Source organism: Sinocyclocheilus grahami, unplaced genomic scaffold, assembly GCF_001515645.1.
Source record: "Sinocyclocheilus grahami isolate Dianchi unplaced genomic scaffold, SAMN03320097.WGS_v1.1 scaffold485.1, whole genome shotgun sequence".
Taxonomy (NCBI): domain Eukaryota; kingdom Metazoa; phylum Chordata; class Actinopteri; order Cypriniformes; family Cyprinidae; genus Sinocyclocheilus; species Sinocyclocheilus grahami.
This window is the reverse complement of record NW_015505664.1, coordinates 412,266-425,082: the sequence shown is the minus strand read 5'-3', so window position 1 is coordinate 425,082 and position 12,817 is coordinate 412,266. Positions and strand designations below refer to the sequence as shown.

Below are 12,817 nucleotides of genomic sequence, written 5' to 3'. Positions count from 1 at the left end.
ACAGATAGAAGTCTGTCTAATAATCAGATAGAACTTTTGAACAAATAAATAAAAAAGTATACAAAAAGTATTATAACGTTTGCTTTTATATTATTAGTAACAGAAAGGCAAACATTATAATACTTTCTCGCTTGCCGTCACTATTCAGCAAATACGCATATCATTTAAACAAACCTTTAAATGACTAATGAACATTTAATTTCACAAACCTTGCAGACTGTCGAAACCAGCAGTGAGATCTTGTGAAATGTGCATTTGTATATTGCCCGATCGCGTGTGCTCTGCGTGACAGTCGATCCGTGCGAATTGAATCCGGACAGGAGGAGAGTTCAGCTTCACTGGAGACGCGTGATCAACTTTAAACTCGTTATTTCAAACTATGCTGATTTATGCATTTGTCATATTCATGTCGTTTTTACTGCGTGCTGCATGTAAAATGAGTGTTACCTTGGCTTTAGTTGAAAAAATATGATTCCCAAAGCACACAAACTTCCCAGATTACCGCGTTCCCTGTTGGTTACAGTGTTTACTTTCTTTTTGTTTATATATTTTAAAATATTTCTTTATTTGTGAAAAATACTGTAATAGAATTATAGAAATAGGAAGTTGTCATCTAAAGTATAAGTATGTTTATAAGCAAATTTATTTTTAATATAATTCATTTTCAAATGATTTCAAGTTTCTTAAACATTAATTAAAATAAATAAAAATTATAATGAAAATAAAAAAAAAAATTTTATGGCTTAATATCGGCCACCCTGCTCTCTAAGATATCGGCATTGGCTGTCAAAAAACCATTATCGGTCGACCACTAGTTGAAATACTAAAATTATTAAAACTAAAATAAATATAATAATTATATAATTATTATAAAAACACAAGAAAACCATTTAAATAAAACCTAAATATTAGGGATGCTCCGATCGATCGTCGGTATTGGGGTATTGGCCGATAATCACATTTTATGACTCGATCGGGACTCACTACACTTGGCCGATCTCACGAACCGATCGCAATTTGATGACATCAACGTGTGACGACGTACATGATGCATGGGGACATAAATGATTTGGCGCCACACCGGTGGAAATGCTATGACCTTTCGAGAAACAATTAAAAATTTGCTATTTGTCGTGTATGTTTTGCATGATTAAATGGTTAAATTTTAACAGCAGATTCCGTGACGTTAGAGCTGATCTGCGCCTCACTGCACGCATCTGCGGTGCGTTACGGCTCCACGGGAACCAGAGCTGATCGCAGCCGCTCTAATGCTTGTGTATACCGTCCAACCGTGGCACGTTTCTGAAGCGGCTCTTAAAATAGTCTTTTGAGAGTTATCACAGCGTGGAGGACGGAATAAATCCTTGTCGGAGCCGTAAGGGATAACGGTAACATAACACGCTGATCGTGGGCTGTTTTTAAATGAACATTTATTTATAAAACAAAATATCTTCTTTGGCCATACATTAGCCTACTCAATAGCATTAACACAGGCTTTACTCCTTTCAAACTTTACATGGAATGTCACCGTTTCGGTCACTGCAACTTCCCGATCAGGCGAACACACACACACACACACACACACACACACAGACACACGAAATCGTCTGCCTCATGAAAAAAATGTATTTAAAAAAAAATGTAATTAATATTTGCATAATTTTTTGATTTATTTTATCCACCCGCAAATAATCAGAATGCATTTTTTATTACTCGACCCGCGGATTATCCCCAGCACCCATAGATATAGGAAAAGCAAAATATGTTTGCTGCATAAATCAGACGGACTTACTGAAAATGCAAATTCATTCTCTGCCAGCAGGAGGTGCTTTAAAGCAGGAGAAACAGAGGTTTCCCCGGTAACAGCTGTACTCAAAGCAGGCATTTATCAGGCATATAACATGCAAGATTAAATGAAAATTGCATCGAAAATTTTCTAAAGATAGTCTTCCTTCAGAAATACAGTGATATAAAAACACCAGCGCCTCGTTTTGATTTTTAAACGTGTAGCCTAACGTGCTCATGTTTATTCAAGAAGCCTTTTGGAAAATCGGTCAGTTTTGATATTGTGGCAAGCGCCACAAATAAATAAATGTATGGGAAACACATCCCACAGCACAACCACCTGAGCCCAACTTCAGTCTACTTATCACCTTAACTTTAACTGCGTTTGTAGCTGGAGCCAGACTGATAAACAAACACAGACCGGAAGTTAACTTCGGGCCAGGCGCATTGCGCCCGATCAAACCGTCTATATAAAGCTTGAAGTATCAGAATCGGCATTGGTCGATCACCATGACAAGAAATCGGTACTCAGTATTGGCTGCAAAATTCCTGATCGGAGCATCCCAAATAAATATCAATTAAAAAATCTGAAATATTGCTTTAAATTTAAGTTGAATACTAAAATTACTAAAACTGAAATAAAAGTTTAAAATAAATATTTAAAAAATCTTATAAATGACAAAATACAAAACAAAGTTATCAAAACTTATTAAAACTTAACATGAAATATCAAAACATAATCTCATTCAAAGTATTAATAAATACTATAAAAGTAAATGAATAACGGCAAAAAAATCATTACATTTTAATATAGTATTTATCAGAATAACATTAATTTCTAGTCTAGAGAGAGAGAATATAATTATAACAAATATTGATCCTGGATCTGTTCTGTAACTTATTTCAGTACGTGTTTCATTCTTACACAGTGAGAGACTGTTTCCATTTGGGACTGTGAGTGTTGGTGCATTTCTCCGTCTTCTTCGACTGGCCGTCCACACACACCTCAACATAAGGACTGGGCCCAAACCAGTTCTTCTTACTGTCCCGAAGCTTAGCGGACAGAACTGACAAAAGATGACAAATATAATCACAGCTCTATTAAAAGTATTCATCTGACAACAAAATGTTAGGGCTACATCGCAATGAGCGCAAAGGAAAAACACAGTCAACAAATGTCTTGCAATAACATAAAATAGAGATCACTTTGTAAAGCTCACCTGTGATCTGAAGCTGAGCCTTCATTGTGCGGCCATTAAAAACACTTGTTGTGGCTCAAATCTGAAATACACAAATAAATACATAGATCAATATTAATTCGGTTAAGTTTAGGGTTGCAAAAAGGTGGAAAATTTCGAGTAAATTTCGGAAATATTCCAGAAACTTTGGAAACTTTCCAGGAATTTTTGGACAATTTCCGAAAATTTTCCACCCCTTTGCAACCCTAGTTAAGTTTCATCATCACAAAAACTCATGAGCTGAGATAGAAGTAAATAGTGGAAAAAGGTCGACTCACTTCAGCAACATGTAACAGCATTTGCAACCTTTTTTACTTCTGTAATGTGGAACAATTACGAGTGAAACAGGATATGATGTAATGTTGTCTAAGCTAGACTAACCTTTTTTTAGTCGCGGCACCCTTTGGAAATTTTAACAAACTTGTGGCACCCTACAAAATTAATTTTGTCACAATATTTGAATTTCTAACTTCGATGTGATAATTTGAAAAGTATAGATAATTGGTACAACAGGGAAGAACTGCAGAATATAATGTCATACAGATATTTTATTTAAAAATGTTGTCCATCAATGGTGGCAATCAGTAGGCTAATTTCTAATGAAAAGAACTATTTATATGACAGATTTTAATGTAGGCTTTTTTACATATGTAAACATTATTTAATTACCATTATAAATAGCTATCTCACATATTTTTGCTCACTCAGTGTTTTTTTAATTTTACAGTGGGGTAATTTTGGTGCAGTAGCACGAGATAGCTTGACTTCAAACTTTGAATTGAATAAAAAATGACAAGTAAGCAGTCAGTAATAAAATAAGAACAAATAAAGAAATTAATAATGATAGCACAAATAAAAAATTACGACAGGCCTTCGAATGAAATAAATAGCTTTTTAGTTTTTCAGGTAGGTCTAACAGTAGGGTTAAGATATTTAAGATTGTTTTTTTTTACCAATTATCCAAATAATGTTTAGTCCTAGAAAGCTATTATTATCAGAACACTCGAGCATAACATAGCGGTTATCAGATCAATGAATGCGAGGGCAGCGTATATATACCACACCATGTTACAACACAGTAGGGCTATTGCAGACAGAAACAATACTGTACTACATCCATGTTTCCTGTCGGCTCAATGTTTGAGCGGACTTTGCTGTTCCGATGAGCACGAATGGTATACGAGTGGAGCGACTGAGCGGAGCGCACACACACATAGAGCGGGATAATACGCAGAGCGTCACACCACGTGAAAGTGAAACATGAGCGGTGAACTAATTTTCGGCAGCCAGAATTTCGGTGCAGCTCTAATTATTGGCGACATCAGAAATGGATATTATATAATAGATGCTTTTTTGAACATTTTAGCAATTTAAAAATATTAAAAAAAGATTTTTTTACACGGCACCCCGGTTGGGAAACACTGGTCTAAGCCACTGTCTTGGCTTTTACTGGCTGATCTGTCACCAAACGCACTGTAAAGACACATCTGATCCCTGACCAGTGCTGTACGTCGTCGTTTAGTGCTGGTGTGCCCATTAAACACAATGTTATCTATAGCTGTATCTAATTTGCATATTAATGTGCTGTTGGGACATTAAGAGGTGCACTAATGGGAGTAATAATTGGCCAGATTTTCATAATAATATCTAATATTTCATAGAAATAAATTATATATATACATATATGTTATATTTGTCATATATACATATATTTCCCTATTTATTTGTTATGTCTCCCAAAATGCGTAATAAACATGCTTTTAGTCCTGGTGTCCTCTACAGTGGACATGTATGAAATAGATATCTTGTTTCATAACAGAAGCTCATATTTTGATTTGAAACCCCATAACATTTTCCTGAGATGTTGATTCATGACAAACAATTAGAAAATGAATCAGATTAAAATGATTACAAAATATGATCCTATTTCCATAAGGATGTACAATTTATCACTAAATTAATGTCTAATGCCATGCTTAAAGAGCAAGGAGAGGGAGTGGTGAGACTTCCAAACATTGGGTATCTCTGAAAAGCCCTGAATGTGCTCTTCATAGGACATCATCCATGTGAAGTCTCAGAGAAACTCTCTCAAATATAATGTCCACTACAGAGACAAAAACCCATAGCTGGCTCTCAGGAGGATGATGTAATGTTTGTGTGTTGTACCTGTAGGGCAGGTGTGTACTGCGTGTTTTATGCGTGTGAGGACTTCAGAATGAGCAGGCAATGGATTTATTAACATTACTTATGGGCTGTTTTTCCACGAGATGGCACTGTGTGTCAGGGCAGTAATACCACGGTACTTTGTAAGCCAGTACTATAATACAAAAACATGGTATATTTGTTATTACTACGGTACATGAATTTGTTGAGCATTACACCATGGGCAGCTATGGGTTTATACCAGTGAGTACCATGGTATTTGTCACATGTTCTGAAAAACATTGGTATACCATGCAAATACATTGAATATGTGTTTTAATATAAAGGTGGCTCTCAATTAAGTGTGGCCCTTAGATGACCTGACATTTAAAGTACTGTTTCATTATAACTCATTTTTACTTAATGTTTAATTTTTAATGTTTATTTATGTATTCGTTGTCATATCATTTAATAAAACTGCTGTAAATAACATAAATGGATTTGTATGGAGTCAATATAATGCCACATATATATGCAAAATAATAAAGTTTTGCAAAAGAAAATAAATTTTAATAATAATAAATATTTTGCATTGCAAATAAATTAGTAGATATGGCCATGGAAAATATGTATTGCAAAATCATTGCTTTTGTGCTGTTTCATTTATATATTTGCAATTCTTTATTTTTGTTTGCAAAACTTCTTTTTTCTTGCAATACTTCATTTTCTTTTGCAATTCTTTATTTTTGTTTGCAAAAAACACATTTATTTTTTCTCAATACTTTTATTTTCTTTTGCAAAACTTTATTATTTTGCATATATATGTGGCATTATATTGACTCCATAGATTTGTCCTAGCAAAAGCGAGTCAAAGGAGTGATGCGTTGAGCTACTGCTGGACCAATCAGCATCCGAGGAGGAGGAGCCACAGAGCGAGAACTTCGTCGGTGGCTCTTTGAAGTCTGGATCATTTCCGAGAATCGGTTCGCTCGGAGATTCGTTTCAGTGAAGCGTTGCAATAAAAAAAGATGCATCGATTCGTTTTGTTCACCAGCCAAAATTATTACCATAAGGCAAGACATCATATGTTAATAGAGTGAAAATTAACAGATAGCTGAAATGACTTTTAAATATGTAAATATATGATATAAATAATAAAACTATATATATATATATACAGTGCATCCAGAAAGTATTCACAGCGCTTCACTTTTTCCACATTTAGTTGTTACAGCCTTATTCCAAAATGGATTGAATGCATTATGTTCCTCAAGATTCTACAAACAATACCTCATAATGACAACATGAAAGAAGTTTGTTTGAAATATTTGCAATATATTTTTTTAAACAGCAAGAGTGGCTTATAGACAACTCAGTGAATGTCCCTGAGTGGCCCAGCCACAGCCTGAGCTTGAACCCAATCTAACATTTCTGGAGGAACCTGAAAATCTGCGTCTGCCCCCATCCAACCTGACAGAGCTGGAGAGGTGAAGAGGCGAGGAGAAGAATGGCAGATAATTGCCAAATGATGATGATCAAAGCTTGTTGCATCAAAGCCCCCCAAAAAATGTGAGGCTGTAATTGGTGCCAAAAGTGCTTCAACAAAGTACTGAGCAAACGCTCTGAATTATGTTATTATGTAGGCTACATTTTTATTTTTTTTATATAAATTTGCAAAGATTTCAAACAAACTTCTTTCACGTTGTCATTATGGGGTATTTGCACATTTTTCCAGAACAGAAATCGCCACTTTGAATAAAGCCAGATTAAAAGTGAAAGTTCTTCACAGAGGAGGATATGTCTTTTTATCACTCCATAAATCTTGTCAACAGAAAGAAAAAAATTCAACAAGCGCTTTTCGAATCAGTTCGTCCGAATCATTCAAAAGAACCGGTTCAGTCGAAAGAACGATTCTTTTGCGTTCACTAGTATTCCTCAGCATCAGCAGCATTCGCCCAGAAGACTAGCGCCGTGCTGCTGTTCGCACCCCAGTTCCGAGATCTGCTTCTATATCGGTGTCTTAAAGTGCATATTCTTCTTCCTAAATTCTTAAGCAGCTCGTTTAAAGATGTTGGCGTGCACCGAAATGATCACGATGTGTCTCCAGTCGGCGAAGCGCGAGCATCTCCGCTCCAAACAGCAGCAGCATCAGATGCAGGATGCGGTTCACGGACTGCCCATCTTTCACGATGTAAGTAGCCAAACGTTCGGTCAATGAACCCACCAATAGGTGACCATGCGAACATTAACCTTGTACCCAAGAACACAAGTCATTGTGTCACTTCTATTAATGTAGGGTGGTTATGCACATATGAAAATATAATCTTAAAATAGGTTATGCTATAAAGCACTGATTGCTATAGGTACAGTTTGGGGAATAAATAATGCATACGCTTATGCTTATTATAAAGCAGCAGCGTCGGCGAAGCGCGAGCATCTCCGCTCCAAACAGCAGCAGCATCAGATGCAGGATGCGGTTCACGGACTGCCCATCTTTCACGATGTAAGTAGCCAAACGTTCGGTCAATGAACCCACCAATAGGTGACCATGCAAACATTAACCTTGTACCCAAGAACACAAGTCATTGTGTCACTTCTATTAATGTAGGACAGAGAGGGTGGTTATGCACATATGAAAATATAATCTTAAAATAGGTTATGCTATAAAGCACTGATTGCTATAGGTACAGTTTGGGGAATAAATAATGCATACGCTTATGCTTATTATAAAGCAGCAGAAGAAGAAGAAGAAGAAAATCCAAATGCATTGTCATGTCTTAAGTCGTCCATTGTGACATCAGATAGCCGGTATATAGTAGCTATACAGTATATATAGATCACTTACATATTTAAGACCTAATGCATATGTAATAAAGAGGCTTTAATATACATATGAACATAAATTGTCATCTCTTTTTATTAGTGAGAATGCTCATTCACACTCCCAGTCAGTATGGTCATGCTTATTGACTCTGATGCTTTTATGCATTTATGTTGTACAATTAAACAATTTCTGCAGCCACTGATGAAGCATATATGAGAGACCTGACTGTCGCGATTTCCTTCTTTTCTACAATGCAATGTGATATATTCTCTTGGATAGATTGTATGTGTTCATACAAGGCTTTAAGGCTGTGTGCAGTTGATAAAAAGTTGCAGATGTTCTCTCAGCAGGGTTAAGTAAGCTGTCATAGAGGGGGTCTGACAACAGAGAGGATGTGTGTGTGTGTGTGTGTGTGTGTGTGTGTGTATGTGCATGCTTGTCCTTAAAGTCGACCTGAAATCAAAATTGACCTTATAGCACATGTTCCTGGTCTTATTTTGCATGACTCATTAGTGCAATATTTAATTCAAAAGCATTAACTTGGTCTGTCTCTGAGACAACTCTCCTTTTTTGGCTGCAGGCATTTGGTTAATGTTAACCAATAGCCAAGTCATTGTTGTTGTACATGCTTTCTAAAATCGTAACTGAAATAATATGGCAATAATATCAAATACTGATGTATTTGAAAAAGAAGCATCACCACTGGGATAAGTGGAGAAGCTCTGCAGAGTGAAATTGATCTTCATTGCAATCCACATTCAGAGCATTGTGATATGAAACGCTTGCTTTTCTTGATCTAATCAATTCCAGATGGATAAAATCAAGTCCCGTCCTACATTTTTATTCTCTCATATCCTCCTTCCCCATCACATTATGGGTCGCAGAGATTTTATGTTAACTTTACACGCAGCTCCAGCTGTTGTCTGTAAATTAAGAGCTCGACGTGTGCATTTGGGAGACACAAAAAGTCAAAGCATCGTGTTTGTATCTTAAGCTTTCATCCTTTAGCGTGCGCTTGGGGAAGAAAAGTTGCGTGTCTTTGAAAAGTTTTCTGACAGTTCTGATGTGCATCATGATTAATGTTGCTGTGCTGCTTGGATGAATTCAATCTGTTCAAGCGCAGGCTGATCTCAGCGTGTGATTCTGTCATATACTCTCATAGTTTCATTAACGAGACGATTGCTAATGTTGTTGTCTTTTGCCTTGCATTTCAGATCATGTTGAAGCATCTCTTATTTATGAATTTGTCTTCAGAATGTAGAATTATGCATGAAATTAAATATTGCAGGAACTGCTACTGAGCATTCTCATATCATCACCAAACTAGAGTTTTACATTTTATGAAGAGGTCATTGTAAGTGCAAGAACTCACAGACAGATTCTAGAGTGTTTTAATGTGTTGCTAGGATATTCCAGGTGGTTGCTAGGGCGTTGCATACCGTCTGGCATGAAAATAGTATATGGAAATGTAATGTATGACATAGATTGTCCAATATCAAGAGTGATATTGCCATATATGTTATTTATTAGGCTATATATATAATTTTCACATATGTGAATTCTCTATGTAGATGAAAATATATGTTTATAACATATTTATAAACTTCCCATTGTAAAATTTGTAAATGTACACATGCTAATATTATCTATATAATGCAACTATTAAAACAACATATATGCAAAACATCTTTTGGTTTATATATATTTTTGTATTTTTTTAAGTACATGTCTATCTTTTATATTATATAATATAAACATGCTGAACAGGTTTAAGGATGGATACATGACATATATGTCCAAAAATATATTACACAATATGTATTTGTTTGGGCTAGACCTGTTAATATATGAAATTGCTCCAATTTATAATAGGTTTCATATATTTTTACTTCACATATGACAATATATTTAATATATGGAAATGTAATGTATGTGTGTATGTATCAGATTGAGATTTGCAGAAAATATTTCCCCTAGGGATAAATGACCCATACTGAAAGAAATGAGGTACATGACCTGCTAATTAAAATATTACATGACATTAAAAGTAGCGTTTGTCAGTAAAATAGGCCATGTGTCTCAAGTGTTAAAATATCGCTTCTCGCAACACGCGGACAGAGGCTGTGTTTGTGGGAGGTATGTATTCGCTCCCCGAGGCGATAATTGCTAATCATCTTTCCTCGAAATTTCTAAAGCCGACTGACATGAGAAGAGTGAACAGCTACTTATAATTCCCTCGGCCCGCGTTTGAAGCTCTTGTGGGCTGATACTGAACTGTGGGCTCTGAAGGAGAAAGAGATTTGGATTAACTAAGATGCTGTCAGGCCTATTTATAAACCGTAACTCAACTGATATTGTGCTTTGTGAAACGTTTGTTCTCTTTCTAGTGAGCAGAGTCAGTAGGACCCGTGTCTCCCCACTGGCTCAACACCTGCCAGAGAGCCATTGGAAACGATCTCTCGGCAGGAAGCTCAGATGACCTTTAAAGGACATTGTTAATGATGCATTATCCTACACTTATCTTTTGGCAATGCTCTATCGCACATCTGGCTTTTACAAACCTTATTGTGTCATATAAAGCTGAAGAATCAACACACATGCGACCTGCTTTTCATAAGCGAAGTATATTTCACCTTTTAATCTCCATCCCGGTGTGGTTTTGCTTAGATTAATCTGCTCTAAAAGGATTAGTCAGCACTGTTTGACTGTGTGGCTCTCAGCCAAATGCACACAGTGTGTGAATCCAACTATTGGTTTTAGTTAATACCATTTGTCTGAATGACATTTTAATTCTGCAAGCCAGTTAGCTGTGTTTTAAAGTTGTTTGTATTTTATTAAGCTTGTGAAACTGCACTTTTTATGTAAATGTTAAAGGAATAGTTCATCCAGAAAAAAACATGTATTTGGCATATTTGGTCTCTTCAGTGCCATTTTTAACGGAATAGTTACTCACTAAGAAATTACAGTTTGCTGAAAATGTACTCTCAGGCCACCCAATTTAGCATTGCATGGATGCTCTGCAGTGAATGAGTGCCGTCAGAATGAGAGTTCAAACATCTGATAAAAACATCACAATAATCCGAGTAAATTTGTGGATTGTTGTGATGCTTGCAATAGTTAATTATGATCAATTTAAGAGCAAAAAAAGCTTTTTTTGTCTATACGTGAACTTGAATGAGATTTCAGAGCTTCAGCAGAGGAAAAGATTATCATAACAGCATTAGGATGAATAAATAATCACAGAATTTAAATTTTTGCATGAAATGTTCTTTTAAATTAAATCTCAAAGATCTAAGATTCATCCATTTGCACAAACTGCTTTTTTATAAATGGTTATGTTGTTAATATTGAGGCCTAGACAGAAAAGAACTGAGCTGTTATTCTGAAGGTGACACCTACTTCAGCTTGTTTTTGCTGTAAAATTCAAACACTTGCAGCTGTGTTTTATAAGATATAATAAACCGGCCACCTGACAATGTACAGTATGTAGATCCCAGAGGAGAAATTCAGCTCTCCGTAGTGGTGCTTACAAAGACCAGAGCCTCATAAAAGAAGGAAACAGCATAGAAGTGACTTCAGAAAATAAGATAGCATAAAAAATGAGGAAAAATGAGCAGAACTTGTGCATATGAAAAAAAATCACATAAACACATAACAAATAAAATACATTGCTATCAATATGATATTTTGTAATAGAACAGGTGAAAAAAAAAGGTATCAAAAATAGCTGAACGTGAGTTTTCTGACCTAGAACCTATATTTATATTGGAAATATATTAAACCCTTGTACGCAGCCTCGTATGTTCACTAATTCAATCACAGAATAAGCAGAGACCTGCAGGTAATGTGATGTAATTGAAGACTGAGGCTTGTAAATAGATGCTAGAACAAACGCTTGTGGCTATCGACTTGTACACTCTTAAAAATAAAGGTGCTTCACGGTGCCATAGAAGAACTTTTTTGTCTAAATGGTTCCATAAAGAAGCTTTATCATCTGAAGAACCTTTCTATTTCACTAAAGCTTCTTTGTGGCGAAAGAAGGTTCTTCAGATTCTAAAAAGGTAAGAAAGAGATGGTTCTTTAAAGAACCTTTGACTGAATGCTTCTTTGTGGAACCAAAAATGGTTCTTCTATGGCATCGCTGTGAAGAACCTTTTAAGCACTAAGAGTGTATTGACAGTAAGTTGCCCATCGAAAGTGAAGGCCAGGTGGTGTTAAAAGCACTAAAAAATAGGCTTACCGTGATAGACGGTGCTGACGGTGATACCGGTGTTAAGCCGCAACACCGGTTACGTTACATGTCCACCGCGGCACCAACCCCCACCGTCATTTCGATTTGTTTATAGTAATAAAAATCATTTAGTCCAGTAAAAGAACAGACACTACAGTTAAAAACTGAATGCGGCTGCTCAATGCAGCGTGCTGAACGACAGTCGCATCACAGATCAGATTTCATTTCTCCAGTGAGGAGAGTGAGTCCAGCTGACTGACGAGAAGAGTGAGGCGAGACGGACAAGACGATCGCGGATGATTTAGTTTCGAAACGAGATGCAAAAGCTCCTGTTTGGCAGTATTTTGGCTTTTGTAAAGCCTGCTGATTTTGCGGTTTATCTAAGGTGATTTTGAAAGTTTTTTTTTTAAACATTCATTTCTTATTTAACTGGTTCCACATTGTTTGCTGATTTTTGCTTTATTTAAACTTTGTGTCATTTATTTATTTTATTTGACATCAAGGTGAATGCCGTGCCTCCAAGCTTTCTTACTCGTTTTGCTAATAAACGTTCTACGTTTCTTATTTATTTGGTTATATATTATACATGTTTACTTA

General features: G+C 35.9%; 2 protein-coding genes across 2 annotated transcripts in view; one reads left to right on the top strand and one right to left on the bottom strand.

Moving 5' to 3' along the window:
* Positions 1 to 180: 180 nt before the first annotated feature.
* On the bottom strand, positions 181 to 3,085 carry LOC107553905 (E3 ubiquitin-protein ligase Itchy-like). Its single transcript, XM_016236254.1, has 3 exons — positions 3,006 to 3,085; positions 2,711 to 2,852; positions 181 to 338 (listed from the first exon to the last, which is right to left on the bottom strand). The coding sequence occupies exons 1-3, from the start codon at positions 3,028 to 3,030 to the stop codon at positions 185 to 187; spliced, it is 321 nt and encodes a 106-aa protein (XP_016091740.1). The 5' UTR covers positions 3,031 to 3,085; the 3' UTR covers positions 181 to 184.
* Positions 3,086 to 7,110: 4,025 nt separating this feature from the next.
* The window catches only part of LOC107553901 (N-terminal EF-hand calcium-binding protein 1-like), a 55,506-nt gene continuing 49,799 nt past the window's right edge, over positions 7,111 to 12,817 (top strand). The window contains exon 1 of the mRNA XM_016236251.1: positions 7,111 to 7,356. Coding sequence (XP_016091737.1) covers positions 7,234 to 7,356 — 123 coding nt within the window. The 5' untranslated portion in view covers positions 7,111 to 7,233. The remainder of the gene's footprint in view (positions 7,357 to 12,817) is intronic.

Bases quoted from the DNA above. Each gene is read 5' to 3' on its own strand.
- LOC107553905 (XM_016236254.1), bottom strand. From the start codon at position 3,030: ATGAAGGCTCAGCTTCAGATCACAG. The intron at 2,853-3,005 runs GTGAGCTTTACA...ATCTTTTGTCAG, and splicing joins GGCTCAGCTTCAGATCACAG to TTCTGTCCGCTAAGCTTCGG. The intron at 339-2,710 runs GTAAGAATGAAA...ACGCGTCTCCAG, and splicing joins TGGAAACAGTCTCTCACTGT to TGAAGCTGAACTCTCCTCCT.